Source organism: Natrix helvetica (genome assembly GCF_964273705.1).
Source record: "Natrix helvetica genome assembly, chromosome: 3".
NCBI classification, from domain to species: Eukaryota; Metazoa; Chordata; class Lepidosauria; order Squamata; family Natricidae; genus Natrix; species Natrix helvetica.
The window spans coordinates 31,139,116-31,160,724 of record NC_138549.1 but is presented as its reverse complement, the minus strand read 5'-3'; the positions used below and the strand labels follow the sequence as shown (position 1 = coordinate 31,160,724).

At 37.4% G+C, this 21,609-nt stretch overlaps 1 protein-coding gene across 2 annotated transcripts in view; it reads left to right on the top strand.

The window, feature by feature from the left end:
* The window catches only part of ADPRHL1 (ADP-ribosylhydrolase like 1), a 34,977-nt gene extending 15,523 nt beyond the window's left edge, over positions 1–19,454 (top strand). The window contains exons 4-8 of one of the 2 annotated variants that reach the window (XM_081946416.1): positions 2,556–2,696; positions 5,547–5,674; positions 6,112–6,244; positions 7,406–7,559; positions 12,676–19,454. In XM_081946416.1, coding sequence (XP_081802542.1) covers positions 2,556–2,696; positions 5,547–5,674; positions 6,112–6,244; positions 7,406–7,559; positions 12,676–16,750 — 4,631 coding nt within the window. In that variant the 3' untranslated portion in view covers positions 16,751–19,454. Of the gene's footprint in view, positions 1–2,555; positions 2,697–5,546; positions 5,675–6,111; positions 6,245–7,405; positions 7,560–8,618; positions 10,588–12,675 lie in introns of those variants that run through there. The other variant, XM_081946417.1, reaches the window with a different exon arrangement.
* The last annotated feature ends 2,155 nt before the right edge of the window (positions 19,455–21,609 follow it).

Genomic DNA, 21,609 nt, shown 5'->3' with positions numbered 1-21,609 from the left:
GGATGCATCATGCGCTGGCCATGCTCACGCCCAGTTTAGCAAAGGGGAAAAAATGTCCCGATATGTCATGTGGCACTGCTGTGACGACATGAGTTTGACACTTCTGTCCTAGAGAATACTGTACAGGATACTGTAATGGTATGTGAGAATACCCTGGGAGACAGGAGGAAGAGTCACAACCTAGACAATAGTTTAATAAACTAAGTTTGAATCCAAATGAGGTGGTGTAACAAAAGCATCTTAGAATGAACTCTCCCTAGTTTTCAGGAGAGTAAAGTGAAGGAAGGGAAGGGTACTTTCACACTTGCAAAACTCTGTTAATGTAACCTTAGAATAAAGATAGAGCTAATACTCTTGGTTGTGCTTCTTATCTGGAGTACGTTGCAAGCTAACAGATGTTTACACACACATAAATATGAGAAGAAAAAATTATGGGAATAATTTGCAAGAAAAGATGCTTGATATTTTCTGGAAGAGCTGAGGTAATAAAATGTAAGTTTCTAGTATTAAAAACAAAATATATTAAGATTAAATATATTAATGCATGCGTGCACAAACATTTGCCAGTAACCCTACTTTATTTAGTCATTAAGAAGTCCCATCTGTTGTAAGGACTCACTTCCAAATGCCTTGATTTAGAAGCTATCTTTTTTATTCCAAGCGGAATCCTAGGGCCAAGAATTCCAAAGTGTGATTTGGTTGCAGTGTGACAGCTTCACATTCTGAATTAACATATGTTTTCCCAGCTGTAGTTCAGGGAGCAGGAAGGAGCTATGAAAAAAAAAGGGGGATTATAGGTATAACCTAAAGAGGTATAGAGTCAATGGGGCGATTGCCCAAAAGGAACTAAAATAAGTAAGGTGGATGGGCAACAGAAGAAGCACCCCTCCCCAGGCACCAATGGTAAACCTACAGGTATGCTTACTGGGGAATTCAACAAATCTGGAAAAATCCTAGTTAGAGAATGATACGTTGACACACTATGATCTCAGCATGCACATTAATGGAAAAATTTCTCCTTTTCTGACTTCCTACTAAGTATCAGATGAGAATCAGCCCTGATGTGTGTCAGAAATGAAAACTTAAAATAGGTCTATCATATTTTCTAGAAACCAACATGTGTCTTCAGTATAGGAGCAATTGCCATAAAATATGCAAAATCATTAAGTGGGTTAATCAATTATTGCCCCCAACGAAGAGAATAATGCGTAAGCTAAAATTCAAATCAGTCTTCTCTCCAAGCAGTGACATGAAACAGGATATTAATTCATTTTTTAGTTTTGAATCATTAAAAGTTTGTTTTGAATTTCTGCATCCCATTCTCCTGTCATAATCATTGAGGTCAGAACTGCATAGAGAAATAAAATAAGTCACCATCCTGGAATGTTACTATGAAAACATGCCGGCCAGCTACCTTCTAAAAGACAGATATAAGTAGCAGGTCATCTCGATTCTCTGAAATGTTCCATAGTTGTGGTTATGTGTTGGCAGTGCAAAAAACATTATCAGCATCTTTGAAAGGGGAACAGTTCATTTATTTTCCTTTTTAAAACACGTTTAAGGGAATATAGAGCTTGATGTTTGATGAATTAAGCCTCACAGCACATGTATTTCTTATGCTATCATTAGTAATACACTTCAGTCATTTGGGGATGTTTATAAAGTATTTTAAAATTCTAAATGGTCAAACTAAAAATGGTTAGATATAGCATAATCTTTTATTTTGTTCTTTAAAGAACTGTTATTGGGTTGCTGGTTAGAAGAAATTATCTGTATGAAAAAAAAACCAGAGGTTGTTACCATTTCAAAGTGGATTTTTAAAAGTCTGCATGCTTTATACAGGTAGTCTTCGTCTTACGACCACAATTAAGCCCCACGTTTCCGTTGCTAAGTGAAACATTTGTTAAGTGAATTTTGCCACCTTTCTTGCCACAGTTGTTAAGTGAATCACTGCACTTGTTAAATTAGTGACACGGTTGTTAAGTGAATCTGGCTTCCCCATTGACTTTGCTTGTCAGATGGTTGAAAATCATCATGCAGTGACCCCAGGGCACTGCAGCCATCATAAGTATGAATCAATTGCCAAGCATTTTGATCATCTGACCATGGTAAATGTTGTGTTGTAAGTCACTTTTTTCAGTGCTGTTTTAACTTTGAACAGTCACTAAATGAACTGTTGTTGTAAGTCAAAGCAACAACTCCTAAATACTAAGCAACAACTCCTAAATACTAAGTAAGTGGAGTATTTTTTGGATTCAAATAAAGTGTCTCACGATTGCTTCTTAAATTTTTCAAAAGGGTGTGTGTGCTACTGGTATCTTGTATGTCTGATCCACAAAACAAAGTGGATGTAATTTTAATTGACTTTAAAGTAAATAGCTACTTCAGTCTCACATAATGATTCCACATGGAAGCGAACTAAAGCTTGCATTTCCTTATGCACACATAGATATGATTCTGTCCACAAACTCTTTTTTTAAAAAAAACGTTGTCAGTAATAAATTCTTTTTTCTTTTTGTACCATACACGCATTCATCTTTATATGTTAATTTCAGGCTTCCTGGGATCCCTCTGTGCAGCTCTGTTTGCTTCGTATGCAATTCAAGGAAAGCCACTGGTCCAATGGGGAAGAGAGATGATGAAAGTTGTTCCAATGGCCGAAGAATTTTGCAAAAAGACCATCAGGCACATGGCAGGTAAAAATGATTAATGGGACATTTCAAATTCATAAAATGTAGAAACAATATCACTTTTTAGAAATTCTCAGTAACTTTGTTTAGTTGCCCATGGTGGCACAGTGGTTAGAATCAGTATTCCAGGCTAATTCTGCCAACTGCCAGGGGTCTGATCTTCACCGGTTCAAGGTTGACTCAGCTTCCCATCTTTCTGAGCTCAGTAAAATGAGGACCCAGATTGTTGTGGGCAATAAGCTGACTCTGTAAACTTCTTAGAGAAGGTCTGAAAGCACTATGAAGCAGTATATAAAATCTAAGTACTCTTGCTATTGCTACCCTTTCCAGTAATTAATGTCACTTGCCATTTTTAATTTGAATTTAAATTTAAATGGTATTGTAAGGAGTTGGGTGAGAAACTGACCTCCACTCCTTCCGCACGAAACTTAAGACCCACCTGTTCCGACTAGCCGGCCTGGCTTAATTTAGAGCTTCTCCACCTCTTGGGCATTTTTAATTTTAATTTTTAACTTTAACTATCATTGGGGTTTTTAATTGTTTTAAATTATTGTAATTTATTTATTTATTGCTCCACCTCCTCCATATTGTATCGTTGTGACCGCTGCTGGTGTACGTCGCCCCGAGTCCCTTGGGGGAGAGGGGGCGACTAAGAAGTCAAAATAATAAATAAATAAATAAATAAATAAATGTAATGAAATACTAATTTAAAAATAACATTAGATCAGTGATACATATGCCTAAGCAATGTGCTTTTAACGGCACCTCCATTTTTCTTTAATTGAAGTTTTTCCACTTTTATCCAACTGTTGTTGTTTCTTAAGAGTAGAGCAGGTGCAGGATTAACACTTATAGGTCTGCCTCTCCCAGAAGGACGCGGGCATTTGCTCAGGGCAATGTCAAATCTAAGCAAAGCACGCAAGCCTTTTGAAGCATGTGCTTGCAACTCCGTCACTGTGGAAAGCAGTACTATTTTAGAAAGCGGGGAGAGAGGTTGAAAAAAAAACATATCCCTGCTTGAAACCCAACTGAACCCTGTTTTTCAAGAGATTTGGCTGGCTAAACAATGATAAAAGTTTCTTTCTCTTTCCTACTCAACAGCTCTAAATGGCTGTACATGATAGCACTAAGCTAAACATAAAGGAAATAACTACTATTTAGATTGCTTTTACACTGCGGCTACTTCACAAATGACTTTTCCCCCTGAAATCAAAGGCAATTTCCTACACAGAAGGAGCTCTACCATAAAAGTGAGTTTAAAAGTGTTCTTTCCAATACAAATATCATGGTGTCAGGAAGTACATTCAAAATAGAATATCAGGGTACATTTCAAGAATAATAGTGAGTGGGCCCTTTTGTCTCCTCAAATATTATTTCTTGAGGGGGAAAAAAGTCAAAGATGAATTATCCTAAAATAAAGTTTATATTTTTCATATGGATTCATACAACACCTGCATAATATTCAAGTATACAGCTTAAATGTGATACTCAATTACATTAACGAAAAAATATTACAGGGTTCAGATTGTGTATCAAAAGCTGATTGGGCTTTAGTTATCTTTGTTGATTATGTTCAGTGGTGGGATTCAAAAAAACCTTTTTACTACCAGTTCTGTGGGCGTGGCTTTTTTGGGCATGGCTTTTTGGGCATGGCAGAGGAAGGCTATTGCAAAATCCCCATTGCCTCCTCACCGGACTAACCTGCTTTCCAGCTGCGTTCTCCTGTTCAGTGCAACAAAAGAAGATTAGCTGGGAGCAGTGACATGCGGTGAGGTTTATGGCTGGTGAGGCTGGTGACGTCATCAGGAAGGCGGGGAATGGGACCACGTGTACAGGAGACTGAGGCAGCCTCAGCCTCCTGCACATGTGGTCCCATTCCCCGCCTTCCTGAGTCAATGCGAAGGGGACCGTGGAGCGCGAGCCGGCAGAGCGCGCTCTGCGGTCCCCTTCATGTTGACTCAGGAAGGCAGGGAATCAGACCACGTGTGCCTTTTCCCTTTTCCCTTTTTTTCTTTTCATGATGAGAGCGGTGAGGCTCTGCCTCTCCTGCCTCCCCTGACCGCACGTCCCTGGCTGGGAGGCTGGGAGGCAGCTGGGCGGGGCCAGCCTATTTGCCGGTTCTCCAAACTACTCAAAATTTCCGCTACCAGTTTTCCAGAACCTGTCAGAACTGGCTGAATACCATCTGTGATTATGTTACTATATTTAGCTATTTAGTTGGCTATGTTACTATAGCATATTGCATTAAAGAAAGCCCTTAAAAATGGCCTAAAAATGGAACTAAATCCTATTGCAGCCAGATTGCTAACAAAACTTGGCTTCCATAAATGCATTAAGCAGTAAGAAAACATCTTAAAAGATTTCCAGGCTCAAGTCTAAATTCGCACATAAACTCAAGGTGCAGAAGTTCAGATCTATCCTGCTTATTTCATATTTTGTATTTATTTTGTTCAGTTCAATCATGTCTGATTCTCAGAGACTGCTGGACAAGCTCCTACAGTTTTCTTGGAAAGGGATTTTCAGAAACGGCTTGCTATTCATCCTTTCTAGGGTTGAAAAAAAATGACTAACCCAAGGTTATTTGGCTGTTCTGTGGCTAAAATAGGTCTAGAACTCACTGTTTCTTGGCTTCTAATCTGATGCTTTAATCACTACACTAAATGGATTCTCTATTTTTTGTTAGCTGACTCTAATTCTTTGTCTTTATGGAAATAAAAATCTTCTAAACCTATTCTCTACTATACAGTATATTGGTTATTATTAATGACAATTATAACAGCCTTATTTGACTATGCTTGACTGGAATAATTTTTCAAGATTAAATGTGTTATAATTACATATTTATTTTCTATTCAGAATATCAGGAACACTGGTTTTACTTTGAAGCAAAATGGCAATTTTATTTGGAGGAGAGAGAGATCACTGAAGAAAACCAGAATAAACCCCAATTTCCTGACAATTATGATGCTGAGGAAAGAGAAAAGGTAGGTTTTTCAAGAAACATCTGTTTAAACTCTGGGGGAGGGGAGGAATAGATGAACTGATACTTTTCTTACTAAAAATGATTTTCTATGCTGTAATCACAAAACCAAATGATAGAGGTTGTGTCTCAAAAAAACAACAACAGAATACTTTACAGAATAAAGTTTAAGTTGGTCATTTATAAGAGAAATAGTAATAGAAACAATAACAAAAAGTTAACTGTTGATGTACAGCGAACCAGTGACTGATGGTTAGATATTAGTCAAAGCAATTAAAAGCAAATAAATCAAGGAACCTGAAAGCATAAACCATAGTTTAATGTTTTTTTTTTAAATCAATCTATGTTTTTAAAACATGCAAATGGAGAGATTTATATATGCATGATCTAGTTTGCATTTCGTCAAATTCACGCAGTCAAAGTTGTTAGTTATCCATTTAGACTTACCGAAGATGGAGTTCTGAAGGTCGTGGTGGAAGGAGAGGTCACGATGCTCCCATGATTGCGTATGATGCTCTCTTGGGGTGTGGTGGTGACTGGACAGAACTTTGTAACCGGGCAATGTTCCATGGAGGTGAGTAAAATACTGCTTTTTTGTATTTCTTATATAATTCAATCCTTATAGTAATTAAAAAAGCAACATGTTCACAGCAGCTTTTGTCAACCAAAAGTTTCCAAGATGCATGGCTCTCCAAGTCACATAACTCCTGCCAGTCCAGCCAGTGTGTCATTGAAAGTTCTAATTGCTCAACCATTGTCAATTCACACATTTTCACTACAGGACTCACTTTCCATTACAGAGAACAGGATAACTGTAGATAAAGTGGTTATCAGTGACAGCCCTTTAGCAGGGGTGGGCTTCAAAATTTTTAGCAAGCAATTCTCTGCCTGGTTGCTGGGTGGGCATGGTCATGGTGGGGGTAGAGGCCCTCTGGAGGCCAGAAACGGGGCCATTTCCGGCCTTCCCAAACTTCCGGTAGGCCCATTTCTCACCCTCCTTGAGCCTCAGCGTGCGCCCTGAACTTGCATCCAAAACGGGCCACGTGGGGATTCCTGGGAGGGGCGGGGTGGGTGGGGCAGCCAGGAGTGGGATTTGGGGGTTCTCCGAACTGCACAGACTCTTAGCTAGAGGTTCTCCTGAACCACTGCGAACTCCCAGTAGCCCACCCCTGTGTGGCCTTTAGGCAGTCCCTTCTATTAAAGTTCAAAAGTATACATGCATCTTAGGCCACTTCCTACCTAATATCCTACGGTGGTATAATGCTTTTCCTGATCATGCTATTTTGGTACAGTAATGATCAAACCATTATCAGTTGAAATGTCAGCTGATATTAATGAGGAATAGTTTGTGGTAGTAACATAGACTGTCCAATGGTCTTCTATGCAACTGATTGAGGGGATTGTACATGAAGAGAAAGAAAGAATTCTAATTTTGGATGAGAGAGTTATAATGATTTATAAATCATTCGAAGATGGTTAAATAAATGCGTTGATTCGCTTTAACCCTACAGCAGCGGGGTACATCATTGTCGTCTTACTTCTGTGATGTGCTGGGTTTTGATTTTTTTCACAGTTCATGTTGGTGAAAATTGAGGATGGAGATTCAGTTCGCAAAGAGACCCAGAAACCTGTCAGAAATACATTCTTGATCATTGTTTGCTAATAGTCTATCTTTCACCCCATGGTTAAAATTCCTGAATGGAGCTAACTGCTCATTTGTGCTTTTGGTTTCTAGGCGAGAGCGCAGCTACGGGATCAATTGCTGGCTGCTTGTATGGGCTACTCTATGGCCTCAACAAGGTTCCTAAAGGCTTATACCAGGAACTTGAGCAAAGGGAGAGGTTCGAATACTTGGGGGAAACTATTTTCCAACGATCTTCAGAGGAAAAGTAAAGATACTTTTAATTATTTTATTTTATAATAAACTGGTAATCACTTTTGAAAACAAATGTGCAGGAGAGAAAAAAGAGAAGACCAGATGCCCCCTTTTGTTTAAAATTATACTATTCAGTAATAACAATTTGCTCAGCTTCCCCCAGGATATTAGGATCGTTGCCTTGAAGTTTTTAAGCACTGTTGGCAGACAGCGTTTTAGAATACCTTTAAAAATCATCCATGTTTCTTCAAAGGTAGAATTTTGGCATCCATTTTAAAAAGTAACTCCTCTAAAAAAAATCTTTATATGACATGAATTTCTGTTTCACCTTGTTAATAATGTCACCCTGTCATCTGTGTGCTCATTTTCACTCATGCTATGATTGCATATAAAAGTTTAATGCTATCTACACAATGGAGACTGCTTTCATCACCCTTCTAAAAGAGCATAGCTACTTTTTCATGCACTCATTTTCCCTGAAATTCTTAATCCACTCTCCTGTCACTTCCCTTTTAATGTGACTTTTTTTTGTCAGACTTGTAACACCATTTCTTTAAAGAGGGAGAGCTATCACCAGGAAGCGATCCAAGAAAAGGCAGAAAATAATTAGCCAAATCATTCAAATAAATGTAAAAAAAGCCCCCCACAAAACTACAATGGTTCCTTTCAGATTTTTCGATGCTGTTTTTTCTAAAGACACAATTTGTAATTATTTGGGTGGCTAAAATTCTTGTAAATAAATGAATGTTATGCCTCTTCATAAGTATTGCTCTTTATTTTCGCACTGTGCTTATTGCATGTCCCTGTATGTTGTCACTGGGATTTTTGCTTGCAATTGTCACTAGAAGTCAAGGTTAAAGAGATTTATTTCTAGGCAGACGTTCCCTCAGTTTTGATTCCTTCCACTTATATATTTAGTCAGGATTCAAGTCCTTGCATATTTACCTGGGAATAAATTGAAATTGCCATGATTTACATCCAAGTAGATACATGCAGGATTACGAGAGGAGAACACCTCGGTCTCACTAAAATTAAGATGAAAGATTTACTTAATTTTCACTTATTTCCATAGGACTTAAGTACGACTAAGTGTGAGTACAGGAAGAATGATCAATTCTACTCCAACAATTCTCAATCAATGGACTGGAGGCTAGTAAGAAAGACACCAATTCCTTTTTTCCATCGTTTCCCAATTCTATTTACTCCTTTTTCCCTCTTTCCCTTTAAACATCTTCCTTCCTGTTCATATTATGGTGAAAGATGATAAAAGTCAAGGAGGCGAAGGAGTTAGGTAGAGATACCAAGGAGGCCTGGTTTTTCTCTTGGCATCTATGTCAAAATCTGCATGACTGAAGCCCAACCACTTTGATACATGCATCAATGTCACATGTAGAAAAGGGTGGGATTTTTAATCTTATTCCCATCATGCAGATTTGGACTCCTCCCATTCCATGGACACTGCTGCTCTTTCAATTAACTTAGGACTGGTTTACACAATTCTTTACTGACCAACTAAAATAACTAATACTGCCCTAAAACAGCCATTCCTAATGGCTAATAATATAGTTTCATGTACTTTTCAAAGAATGCATATCCAGGCATAAAGCACCTACAGGGCTATTCTTAGTGGTTGACAATTGCTCATATGAAGGAAATAGTCATTGAAATAAAACTATACCCTTATGTTTTGACCAGGTACTAATTTAGCACTGGCTAGGTAAAATATTACATTAATTTGCTATGTCATTAATGGTAACAGAAACTTGAGTTTTAGCTTAGATATGCTACATTTCATGATTCTTTGGCATCTCCACTGTAAGAAGAAGGTGAAAGTATTTGTCAATCAATCTCTGAATGAGGAAGTGTGTACCTACAAAGTGTTTTGTACACGTGTTAAGTGTTTAGTTTGCACAACCCCTTTCCTACTGATGATGCTGGCTGACTGAAGGGTATTGAAATAAAGTCTAGTGTTTCTCAACCGTGACCCCCTTGCTGGCTGGGGTAGTTATGGGAGTTGAAATCCACACAGCTTAAAGTTGCCATGGTTGAGAAACACTGAAATATCTGGGAAGGAGGAGATTGCCTATCCTTGTCCTACAGCCTTCTAAAGTTCCTGTTAGAAGTATCTTGCTTCTTTATTAAAGGAGTTAGAGTGAATAATTGAATATGTCATTCTATCAGAATAATACTGTATTTGTACATTAAAAAATAAATCATAGTGGTTCCATGGATTGCATCATATGTAGCTTTCTACCCTGATGAAACAGAGTTCCTACAGTTGGTTAATATAATATTTCCTATGTTTTGGAAGAATCCCATACTTTAACATGCAGATAAATATGTTGTAGGAACACGCCATCATGCTGCCTCCTTAACCCACTTCCTAGTCATGGGTTCAGGAGGTTGCTGCAGAGGAAGAACTATTGCCAAAATATCCAATGTGGGATAATTCCTATTGCCAAAAATTCCTATCCTAGGATTTGAAATAATATTTATTATTATTTATTTCCTGCTTGATATAAATCACCTGGCAAAATACAACTGTCCAAGGTAATATATAATATTAATAAATGACAAAAATGCAATTATCTTGCATAACAGGTTCATAAAACTAAACTGCTTTTTATGCCCTTAAGCATTAGCAACACAATTAACATGAATGCAGTATTTTTACTTTACCCATAATACCACAGAACGTTTTCCCACATTAGAGAGATAATATAGAAGTGTACTGTATGGATTTGGCTCTGGAGATTTAGATTGTCTGAATAAGTACCATTGCGAAACCAGCATCAACTACAAAGCTTTTAGAATTACCTTCTGTATCAGACAATAACATTTTTGGTTAGCTAACAGAATAGTCAAGATGGGATATGTAAATGTTTCACAGTCTTAGATGCAACTGAAATGATGGCAGTTTTTGTCATGGCAGACTCCCATTTGTTAAGCAGCAAAGTTTAAAAGCATCTGAAATGTTTAATCCTCTTGACCTCATGTTTCCATAATGGAAAGAGAACCTAGGGATAGGCTTCTTATGCTGAGATCAGACTCAGTAAATGTCAGTTACAATCCTCAAAGCAATACTTTCCTCTGTCATATATTTATCATGGAGAGGACCCAGCACAACTTGCTTTAAATAATAAAAGTGTTGTCATGGGTGTAATGTTGTGCATATGTGTGTGAGGGGAGGGGAGAAGTAGGAGGAAAACTTGCCCTTTGGAAAGATATAACAATTTGACCAAATACTGGCTTTGAATTGCTTATTTCATTCAGTGATGGTAGTGAACAAACTTATTTTTTTTCATGCTCTGTTGTCTTTGTTGAATAGGATGAAGGAGTCTGTGATGATGAGAATATTGTTTCAGTCTAATGTTCCTATGTTCAGCATTGTCCAAAAGTGAAACACTGTGCACTTGATTCTGCCATTTTAATTTTTAGAAAGAGGAAGAATATTGACAGGTGGGGTGGAGGCTTAGCCATCAGAATAAAGTTGTGATTTTTTTTTAGGAGCCATCTAAATTTCAGATTACGAGAAACTGAGATTTCAGCAAATGTTGTTAAAAGAGTTTGTGCCTTCTCCCCCAAATCTGGCCCTGGTCCTTCTGTTTGCAGGACATAAATGCTAGAAGTATTTTTGTCATTATGTGACTATTACTGAGCAAATAATAAATAGTTGCCTGGGTGTACAATTATCTGGGTGGCAGAATTAATAAGAGGACCAGCTCATATTGCTTCCTGGAATCAGACATGTGCTCCATGGGCTGGCCACGTTCTTGTTATGTGGTATTAAGGATGAAATCCTGTGTTATTGGAATCAATTATTTCCTTTGTCCTTGACCTCATCAGGATTTCATCCCAAAACAATTGTTGTCCTGCTTCTGCTTATATATGAAGAGGTATAAAAATTTAATCCTGTTTTATTCTGTTAGATGAATCTCATTCATGTACTGTTTTACTATTTGATGAATTAACCAACTAAGATTTTTATGGTACTAGAAATCTGATACCACTGTTGTATTTTCCCACCCACCCAGTTCCAAGCAATAGTCTACTGCCATTGATGTCACTCTGTGGCTTTCACACTGAGTTCATTATTTTATATAGTAACAGATCCTCTCAGGTTAAAGCGCTTCCTAAATCCGCAGCTGCCAGTATTCTAATTCTTCAAACAAAAGTGTTCTTACAACCGTGTTAATGACTGAAATGATACAGAGGCCAGTTTATCTTATCCTAAATATCTTTGCATACAGAAAGCTTTTATCTTTGCCGTTATAACTTTATAGGGGAAACGCTTTTAAATTTTTACTTTATCAAAATATACAATATAAAATAAAAATATAAATTACAAGAAAAATGAAAATAATGGGAAAGTAGGGGAGGAAAAAGTGTGGGCTAAAAAGGAAATTTAAAAAAGCTTTGTCTTCCACCTTGTTTTAGTGTAATAGAATATGGTAATAGCCTCAACTTTTTACTTTTGCATGATACTATATACTAGCCATTTCTATAATAACAAACCTATCAAATCAGCAAAATTCCAATGTTCCATTTTTCCCCCACCTCAAGCACAAAGTCCAGAAATGGTTTCCAAGTGGAAGTAATGCCTTCAGACAAGAGATTTTAAGAGTACATTTTCCACAAAATTGGAAATTTTGTTTTAATTTAACTAACTGGGCTTTGGACCTAAATTTATCAAAACTGTGGCCTCCTATATTTTATACTTTATGGAACATGTAACACTGCAGAAATAGCTTTTTATAAAAATTGAGCAAACTTGCCAGTATTCTATTTTTAGTTCCTTTAAAATGTACAAAATTCAGTACTACTTAGTAATAATTTTGGTGGTATCCTTTATTTAGCTGTTGGCTGAAGTAAACAGGTATGCAATATTTTTCAAAGTTAATAAAACATATTACTGCTTATATCAGATAATACAATAGTTGACAATGGCCATAGATAGGTACCCATAATCACAGATTGATGACAGTCTTGAGTAAAGTGATGTGTTTTATATAAATGTGTACATTAGATGTACAATGTTTGCAGTTTGAAGAGCAATTTTAGTAGACGATATATTGTACAATGCATGTATATGGTTCCTCTTCCCAAAGCATTCATTTTCTTCTGTGCAGCGAAAGCAAAGGTACGAAGGTGAGCAGCGATAAGGCGCAGATTGATCCCATGGCACTGAAGAAGAAACTCAGTAAGATGTCAAGCAAATTAGGTGCTTTTGCTGTTCTCAGCAGCCTTTTGATTTACCTCACAGACCTTGTATCTAATAGTCTTCCAGTTGAAAACAAAAAAGTCAAGTGGTTAGAAAACTTAGGGAAAAAAATGAGCTCAAAGCCTGAACGCCAAAGCACGAACAACGGCATTCGTCCTACAAAATTTCAACTTCTGCAGTCAAGGTTCATGAACAGCCATCGTGAACCCTTCCGAAAGAAGCCAAGAGAAGTGGGCAGGTTGATTATTAAAGAAAAGCATTCTCCCCCTAAAAATGGGCTAAATTCCATCATAAGCAAGTTTGACAGGAATTCATTAACTGGTGAAGAAAATCCAAAGACAATAAGTCAAGAAAAAACCAAATGGATTAGCTTATGTGGGAAAAATACTGTAAAAAATGTTCTGAAGAAGTTTATAGCTGCTGAGGAAAAAGAAACTAAGGAGAAGCAGCCAGATCTGAAAAAGAACCTACCCAAAATAATCAATAAAAACTCAGTCTTCTCCAAAATGAAAGAAAAGTTTGAGCAAACCAGTAATGTTTGTTCCGCTATTGATGTGAGAATTGCTGCCCCGCACCCAAGGGGGAGAGAAAAGACAAAAAAGGACATAAAGCCTCTGCAGCAAAAAGCTATTTGCAAAGCAGAAACTAAAATACTAAAGGGTAATTTGAGAGTAGCAACAAATATCAACAGCAATAAACCACAACTTCTGGTTTGTACAACTGTCCCTATACCTAAATTCCGTGTTGCTGTTGAAATTAATCATCCTTGCAGTTGGGCAACAAATGCCAAATGTACCATTCAGATTTCTGACAATAATGTCCCAGGGGGGGAAATAAAAGATTCAGAAAAAAGCATTCAATCTGGTGAAAATGGGATATCGGAACACAAGGAACAGAAAAGACAGTTGCAAAGGAAAGTTAATGAAATGCCTATGACGGTGGCAGACAAAATCGATATGGCTGAAACTTCTGCAAGCCCACTTCCTAACACAGGCAAGATTCCACTTTCAATGGAAGAGGTATTCCTTGTTGGCAATAGGCTTACTTTACCCTTAGATGAAAACCAGAAACCCTCATCACCTAAAGATAGAATGTTCTCATGCTCTACGAACAACAGCGCAACACAAACTGCTAAGAATGAAAACTCTTCTACTCTTTGCCCCTCTGTCACCTACCCTACTAAAGAAGTCGGTGCATTCGGCTACCAGGAAACTAAAGAAGATGAGATTTCTGCCATGCCAGAAGGCTTGTGTAGGTCAAAAGAGACAGAAATAGAATTAACAGCATCTGTAAAAGATCCTCCTCCCTTTGCCAGCCAAAAATGTTTCTCTAAACAGAAAGTGTTGGAAAATACTCTACCGTTTCACTCTCCTGTAGCTCAGGCATCATGTAACACCGAACCGTCAATCAAAAACCAACAATCAAGTGTTGAACCTGCAGCTGTAAACAAAATGTCTCTTAGTTGGAGGAGTAAAGAAGATTTTGGAAGCAGATTTTCTGATGGAATTCAGGATGGAGAAAAACTGTCTGATAAAGAAGAACTATTTCCAAAACGTATGACAAATAATGATCATAAAGCACAACAAGGAGATCAAAACTTGTCTGATTGCCAGCTAGAAAGTAAGAATTTGCCCCTGCAGCCCACAAGCCAACAAAATTACCAGGATAACAGTAGGCCAAACTTTTCAAATAGCTCAAATCAAGCCATCACTTCAAAGGACAGAGATAATACTGTAAAAGGAAATGATCTTTGCAATGAATTTGGAAAACATTACTTTTCCTTGCCCAATACTATGAATAAATCCAGTTCTATCATAGCAATAGAGAATAGCAAACCCAAACCCTGCTCAGTCAATGAAAATACATGTTCAGAAAACAACACTAACAAGGAAAGGGTCAGCTTGAGTGACTGGCATAGCTCTCAAAGTCTGGTAAAAGAACTGCTTAGCCATGAAAGCCACAATGTAATGCATGGTCCTGGGGCTGCTTCTGAAAAATGTGATTTATTTTCATTAGAAGATTCAGCAAAAGCAGCACTCGATATTGCTGAAGTCAACAGCCCCTTATGCAAAATGGAAAACCTTCCAATGCCAGCCTCATCCTCATTCCCGAAGAATGAAAGTGATATTACATCTTGCTCTCATCCTAAGAAATGCCCCAGCCCTTCTCCTAGGGACTCTCTAAAGCCCCAGAACACACTCAAGCCAGATGATAAATTAATGCACAACTTGAGCAATGATTTAATACACAATGACAAAAATGTTGCCGAAGACAAAGTTATTGGTCATCATACAGGGAAGCATCAACTTTCTTCAAAAAGGAAGCTTAGGAGGCCTGAAAATACTCCTGCACATCTCAAGCCCAATGAAGAAACACAACCAATGTCCTTGGGAAATGACATTAGAAAGCAACAAAAGACGAAAATGATGCCGGGAGAAAAGTCTGAGAAGAGCTATTTCCCTTCCCAAAATGAAGTAATGTATCTAGAAACCAAAGATGCAGAGAACAAGGTTTTACCTGAAACAGCACAGTATCTGAGTTCTTTATCAGTTACCAAAAGGGAAGAAGAGAAGAATAAGTCAGAAGATAAAAATTCTGCACCAAAAATGGCCCATACTTCCAAAACTCCCCAGAAATTAAGAAAAAATGAGTGTAGAAAGAATGGTGGCGGTATAACAGAAACAAATGTTTCTCCGACCCAGCAGTCAACTCGACCTAAATCTAAACCTAGTAACATAGGAATAGTGCTCCCCATACTCCCCACTTCAAAATACCTAACACCAGAAAGGAAACCGCTGAGCCATGAAGATGTTGCAGCACAAGATGACACTATTGTACCTTTGATAGTCAAACACTCAAAATACCAAACACCACCAAGGGAACCAGCAAATCAGGAATGCATGGCAGTACAGGACAATAGTTCTGTGCCTACTATGGTCAAACATTCAGAATGCCAAACGCCACCAAGGCAAAAAGTAAAAGAGGAAGGTGTTACAACACAAAATAAAAGCTCTATGACACCCCAGTTCCCTTTACTCAAGAAATCAATGAAAGATGATAATAGAAGGGGAAGTAATGCTCAGGACAATGTTCAGAATAAGAAAATATCATCATCTGGTAACAAAATGAAGCCTGGAAGTAATCCAGAAAGAATGAAAGATAATAGTAGTGATTCAAACCCAAGCCAATTACCCTTCGAACACAAATGTCCGAAAAGCCAAAAGAAGAGTGCAACAGATGCGGCTATTCTGAATCCCCTTAAGAAAAATGAAACGTCATTGTCACCAAAAGAATTAAAAACAGATCCCCAAAATACAGCAGCTGCAATTCCACAGAAGCCATCCTTAAATGACTCTCAAAACCCTTGCTTGATTGCAAAGGGCAAAAAGCATGAGCAAGAGTCTAAGAAATACCAGTTACTCTCATCAGATGTGACATCACTGAATAAACAGCAGGATGATAATGTGGCAGGAAGGAAAGGACTGAAGCAGATACAAACCCCAAAAGGTTACATCAAATCAAAATCTAACATAGGAGTTGAAACATATAAACATCAACAATTGGAGAAATCATGTCTGCCCTCCAATCCAGAAACACATGAGAAGAATGCTCCTGGTGAAAAGACTCCCTTGAAGAACTTTGACAAGTGTAAACGTCCAATGTTGGGTCATGATAAAACTTTGTCAAAGGAAAAAATAAGCTGTGAGCATACTGAAGATCCTAAAGTAGGCACATCAAACACACACCTCTCACCCAAACAGAAGAATACGCAGCATTCCTCTAGCAAATACCAAATACCAGGAACAAATTACTTATCTGGGCTGAAATATGAAGAACCTAAAGAAGTTGGGGCTGCAGCAATGGATGAGAACGAAGCTACATTAGAAAAATACAAAGCAGAAAGTTACAGTGAAGAAACCATCCCATTGTCTTTTAAGCCACTGGTTATTCGGGCAATTGATACAATTAAGCTTGACAACTGACATAACTTCAAATCCATATTCCATTGATGGAAGCTCGTCCAGTTTCTGCCATCATTTCTCTTCAAGGCATTGACACCACATGCAGATGATTGCCCAGTGATTAATTTTGCCATTTAAAAAAGCATCATTGAAACATTGAAATAGCATCATGGTAACCAAGAGTAAATATAGCTTAAGATTCATGGGAAATCTTTAATGTAGCATTTAAGGGCACATGAAGCAGAACGAAGTGGGATGGTGAAACATGGCAATTACCATTTCAGACTGCACAGAAAATGCACAGCCTAAAAGTTCTTGGGTGTCAGACCTGCAAGCCATCTAATAAAGTGGAAATTTGAGGGAACTCAAGCCTCAGAGTTTTATTTCGTTGGGGGTGTTTTTTGGAATCCTGACATTGGGTTTTTTTGTAACAGAGAATGGTGATGTTTGTCATGTATGGACAAATTTATCCTCACTTTCATTTAGATGACAGGAACTTTTATGAGATGGCAGGACCCATTCTACTTTCTCAGCTTTCTAACACCTTTCTCCTACGTTGTATATTTAGCCAAAATAAAACATTGTTATGCCCTCTCTATTAAAAGGAACAAAATTAACAGTAAAAACAATAAAAGGTTCCAAAGCTCATTAAAAACACTTTTCACCTCTCTCTTCTTCAATATGACATTTTCTCCATCCAACCATTGCTTTCTCGTTCTTCTCCTTCCTTCTGACTCATTCATTTTCCCTTCATATATTTATTTTAGAATTCGTATCTTTTGTCTATATGACCAAATCACCTCAACGTATTTCTTTTGTATTGATAACTCTATTCCACACTCATTCAGCACCTCTTCATTCTTGATCCTACCTCTCCTTGTTTTACCCCATTCTCTTCTTAAGCTTACTTCTTCAATGCATCCAATTTACTCTTAGATTTTTCCTGGAATGCTCCGGGGGGGGGGGGGGGGACAAAGTGAGCAGAAGCACAAGCTTATACACAGTCGTTTCCCCTTCTTTTGATAAAAACATCCATCCCCTCACAGTACACCATATTCCATTCAAAATCTTTGTTATCAGTAACTTTAACCTTAAACTGTCTACTGTTGACCTCACCCCATTCCTAAGAGGTCAGTAGGGGCGTGCATAAGCACACCAGCATGCCTAACATCCCTGTCCTACTGTCTCCATTTATTTGTACCCATTTCCTTTGTTTTTATTCGTGTTTATTCTTATTCCGGTTATCTTGTACATGAGCGGCAAACTAAATAAATAAAAAATAAATAAACTTTCCATCTGAAAGTTTTTAGACTCATTTTTCTACCCACAATCCAACTTTATGTTGTGATAAAAGTGCAAATTTTCATGATCCCCCCAAACTGCTGTTTTTTAATTCTTAGAAATTAAGAAATGTGGATTAAAAATGTATGAGTGGTAATTATGGGAGTGGGAAAGAAACACCTATTTCTGAGGATTTCAAAAATCGGGGGGGGGGGGGGGGAAGCACTACAAATTATCAACCACCTTTGACCAAAATTGCTAAATTGAGTCTATGTCTATTGAAGCAGATTCTCTGAATTCCTCAGCCCTGCAAAAAAATGTCATTGCCCCTTTGCTATCCTGATAAGTTTTTTGCAGGCATCTGCAGGTTTATTTTTGGAAACTGAATGTAAGAGGACAGGTAGGTCCTGTTTAGTGACCACAATTTGGACTGGAATCTTGGTCAATAGCAAAGTGACAGCTAAGTGAAACTATGATTGTTTTTATGATCTTACTTCAGCCTTCCCTTCCTTTATAGACCTGCAAAGGTCATAAATGCAAGGACTGGCCACAAAGTTACTATTTCAACACTATTATAATTTCAAATAGTCACTAAGTGAGTTGGTTGCTAAACAAGGACAACCTGTAGATGATTGTGGCATGAACTAGAAGAGGTAGTTTCTTTTTAACCCTGTTATATTTCAGCAGAATCTGACTTTGCTGCAACAAAACTAAACTGCCTCTCCTGGCTAAATATTAGGGAACCTTCTAATTTGAACTTTATATCTTCTAATAAAATGGAAAAATGACTTGGGACTTTGAATCAAACTATATAGACCCTGAAATCTTGCCAATGTTTGTTTTTTTTAAATTGCCTTTTAAAAACAACCTGTGAAAGTCTCTCATTAAATAAAATGTAGAAGCAATAATGTCAATATATAAAAACAAAACTTTTAATGCAAAATCATGATAACCAAAAAGATTAGAAATTATATTATATTATATTATATTATATTGTAGAACATGTGTAGTTGTAAATTATGAACTTTATGTAGTAAAATTATGAACATACCATTGTAAATTAAATTATGTTGTAGAACTTATGCAGGATTTCCATATTAATTTCAAAAGAACAAATAATGAAAATGTTGTACAAAATACAGTATAAATTTATTTTATAGAATGGCACAATAAAATCTGGACTGAAAATGCATTATTTTACCATGGTGGGAAAGTGCTGATATTGTCTTCTGTTTGATGTCCTCTATGAATCTAATATTTTCATATGTGTTATATAGCTTTGTCATTTCATATATCATCCTAGTTAATAATGTTATCCATAACACTTCTAAATGTGGTAATCCCAATAATATCAAATGTGCTAGATGTGGAGTTGCACTTTGCAGAAATTTGAAGAAATTGAGAAAATCACTATAGGTATTTTTCAAATGCATATTGTGACCAGATCTCAGGAATTAATTATGGAGCAAACAGAGTGAAGTAACTTTGGAGCACCATGGACCAGGGGTGAAATTGAGCAGGTTTTGACAGGTTCTGGAGAACCGGTAGCAGAAATTTAGAGTAATTTGGAGAATCAGCAAATATCACCTCTGGCTGGCCCCAGAGTGGGGTGGGAATGGAGATTTGGCAATATCCTTTCCCTGCCACACCCACCAAGCTATGCCCACGGAACCGGTAGTAAAAAAAAATGAATTTCACCACTGCCATGGACCCAATTACTCACAAGCATGTCTATAATGTGAATACATTAAAACAATGCAAATCCAAATACAGGAACCAAGTGTCATCTGAAAGTCAAGAGTATAGCAACCAAATTCTATTTTCAGAAATGAAATCCACCATGCAGGCAACCAAGGCAATTGTCTTAAAAGAATGTGACTCTGAGCAATTAAACAAAGCATTCATAGTCCCTGACCGAAGAAAATCCATTTGCTTTGATCCTCTCAAACGGTGATGGCATAATTGATGTTTAGCACCCCTGCCATTTTAAAAGAAGGAAACAAGTTGTAGTGAAAACATATATCTTATGTCATGTAAATAACAGTTAATGGGATGGGATAAACTATTCATGCGTGTATGCGTATAACACATGTACAGACAAACAAAGCACTATTAATTTTTATGAACACTTATCAACTCTTATAGCTAGTAATAAAAGGCCATCTTCCTTCATATATCATATAAATTATTTACCTGCTTCAATAGTCTATATCTTACACAACTGTACAGTTTCGAACTTACTCCAGAAATGGTAAGTACGTTTTTTGGCTAAACAGATTTTCATCATGATCAATTGTACATATTCTTAACTCCGGGGTGGTGGTGGTGGTTCTGGCTGCTGCTACTGCCAGTTTGCTCAGGGGGATGCAATTGGCGCATGCACAATACTTTAAAAAACCTGCTTCTGCGCATGTGCAGAAGCAAAAAACAAGATGGTGGCGCCTACGGATAGGACCGGGCGTGGCAGGCCGAGTTACTAACTACTCGGCTGAACCAGTCAGAGCCGGTAGGAACCCGCCTTTGCTTAACTCCTCCGCTAAACACAACAGAACTAAAAGGCCCTTCACTTTGGCTGAATTATTCTTAACCTTTTCTCAGGAAAAAAAAAAAAGCCCTGAGGCCAAGATTCAGTGAATTGTGACATGGCAGCCAAGAGTGTTCTGTTTCTCTTTGATGCCATTTAATTGTCTAGATTTTTTGCAGACCTAAAAAGGGACAAAGTGTCATCTCACAATGGCTTGTAGATTTACTTTAGACAGTACTTGCATTTATCATAATGCCTGCTTTCCTTTGGACTTGTGTATCTTAATACATTGTTTTCAATAATTCTTTTCAGATAAAAAATTAGCTTCCAGTTTTTCTCCATCAAGAGGAGAAAAGGTTCCCTACTGTAGCCCACTTCTGGACCTATGCTCTTAATTATGTTGTAATAATGATGTTAATTGGGAAACCCTGCAAGAAAATGACCGCTATGTTTAATTACAGCAATACCTTTTCCATTGTTTCTGTTGTTCTTTTCTAAACATGTAAGAGGGTTAATCTTAGCCTATATACTAGGAAGTAAGAACAACTGCAAAACATAGCCTATGTACCGGCCTGTAGTACTAATTAAGAAGGGCAAGGTTGATTGAAGACACTGAAATTGTTTTCCAGCTGATATCACAAAGTTTTTGAACAAGTTAATTGAAAATATTGTTCATGGTTAATGGTTTGACAGTTCTAAGCAATTTTGAAGGGGAATATTTTAGTAAGTTCTGTATGAATTTACCTCTCATCATTATTTTACACTGCTGTAAGACAGATGGATAGATAACTGAGCACCCAATCCTGTTAAATTAATTGATCGTGATACTTCCTTGGTTTTCAATATTGCATTTTGTGAGATGTTACAATCCCACAATTCATGCCTTGTGATTGGGTTCTTCTTGGGCTCTAGGGTGCATTATGAAAAAAAATGCATAATTGTATAATCCTAAAGTCTGCACACTCCACCAAGATGGAAACAAAACCATATGCAAGGTTGCAAACCGTATTATATTGGACAAATAGGATACATCACATCAAAGAAGTATGAAACACAAACTGCAATAAAGAATTGG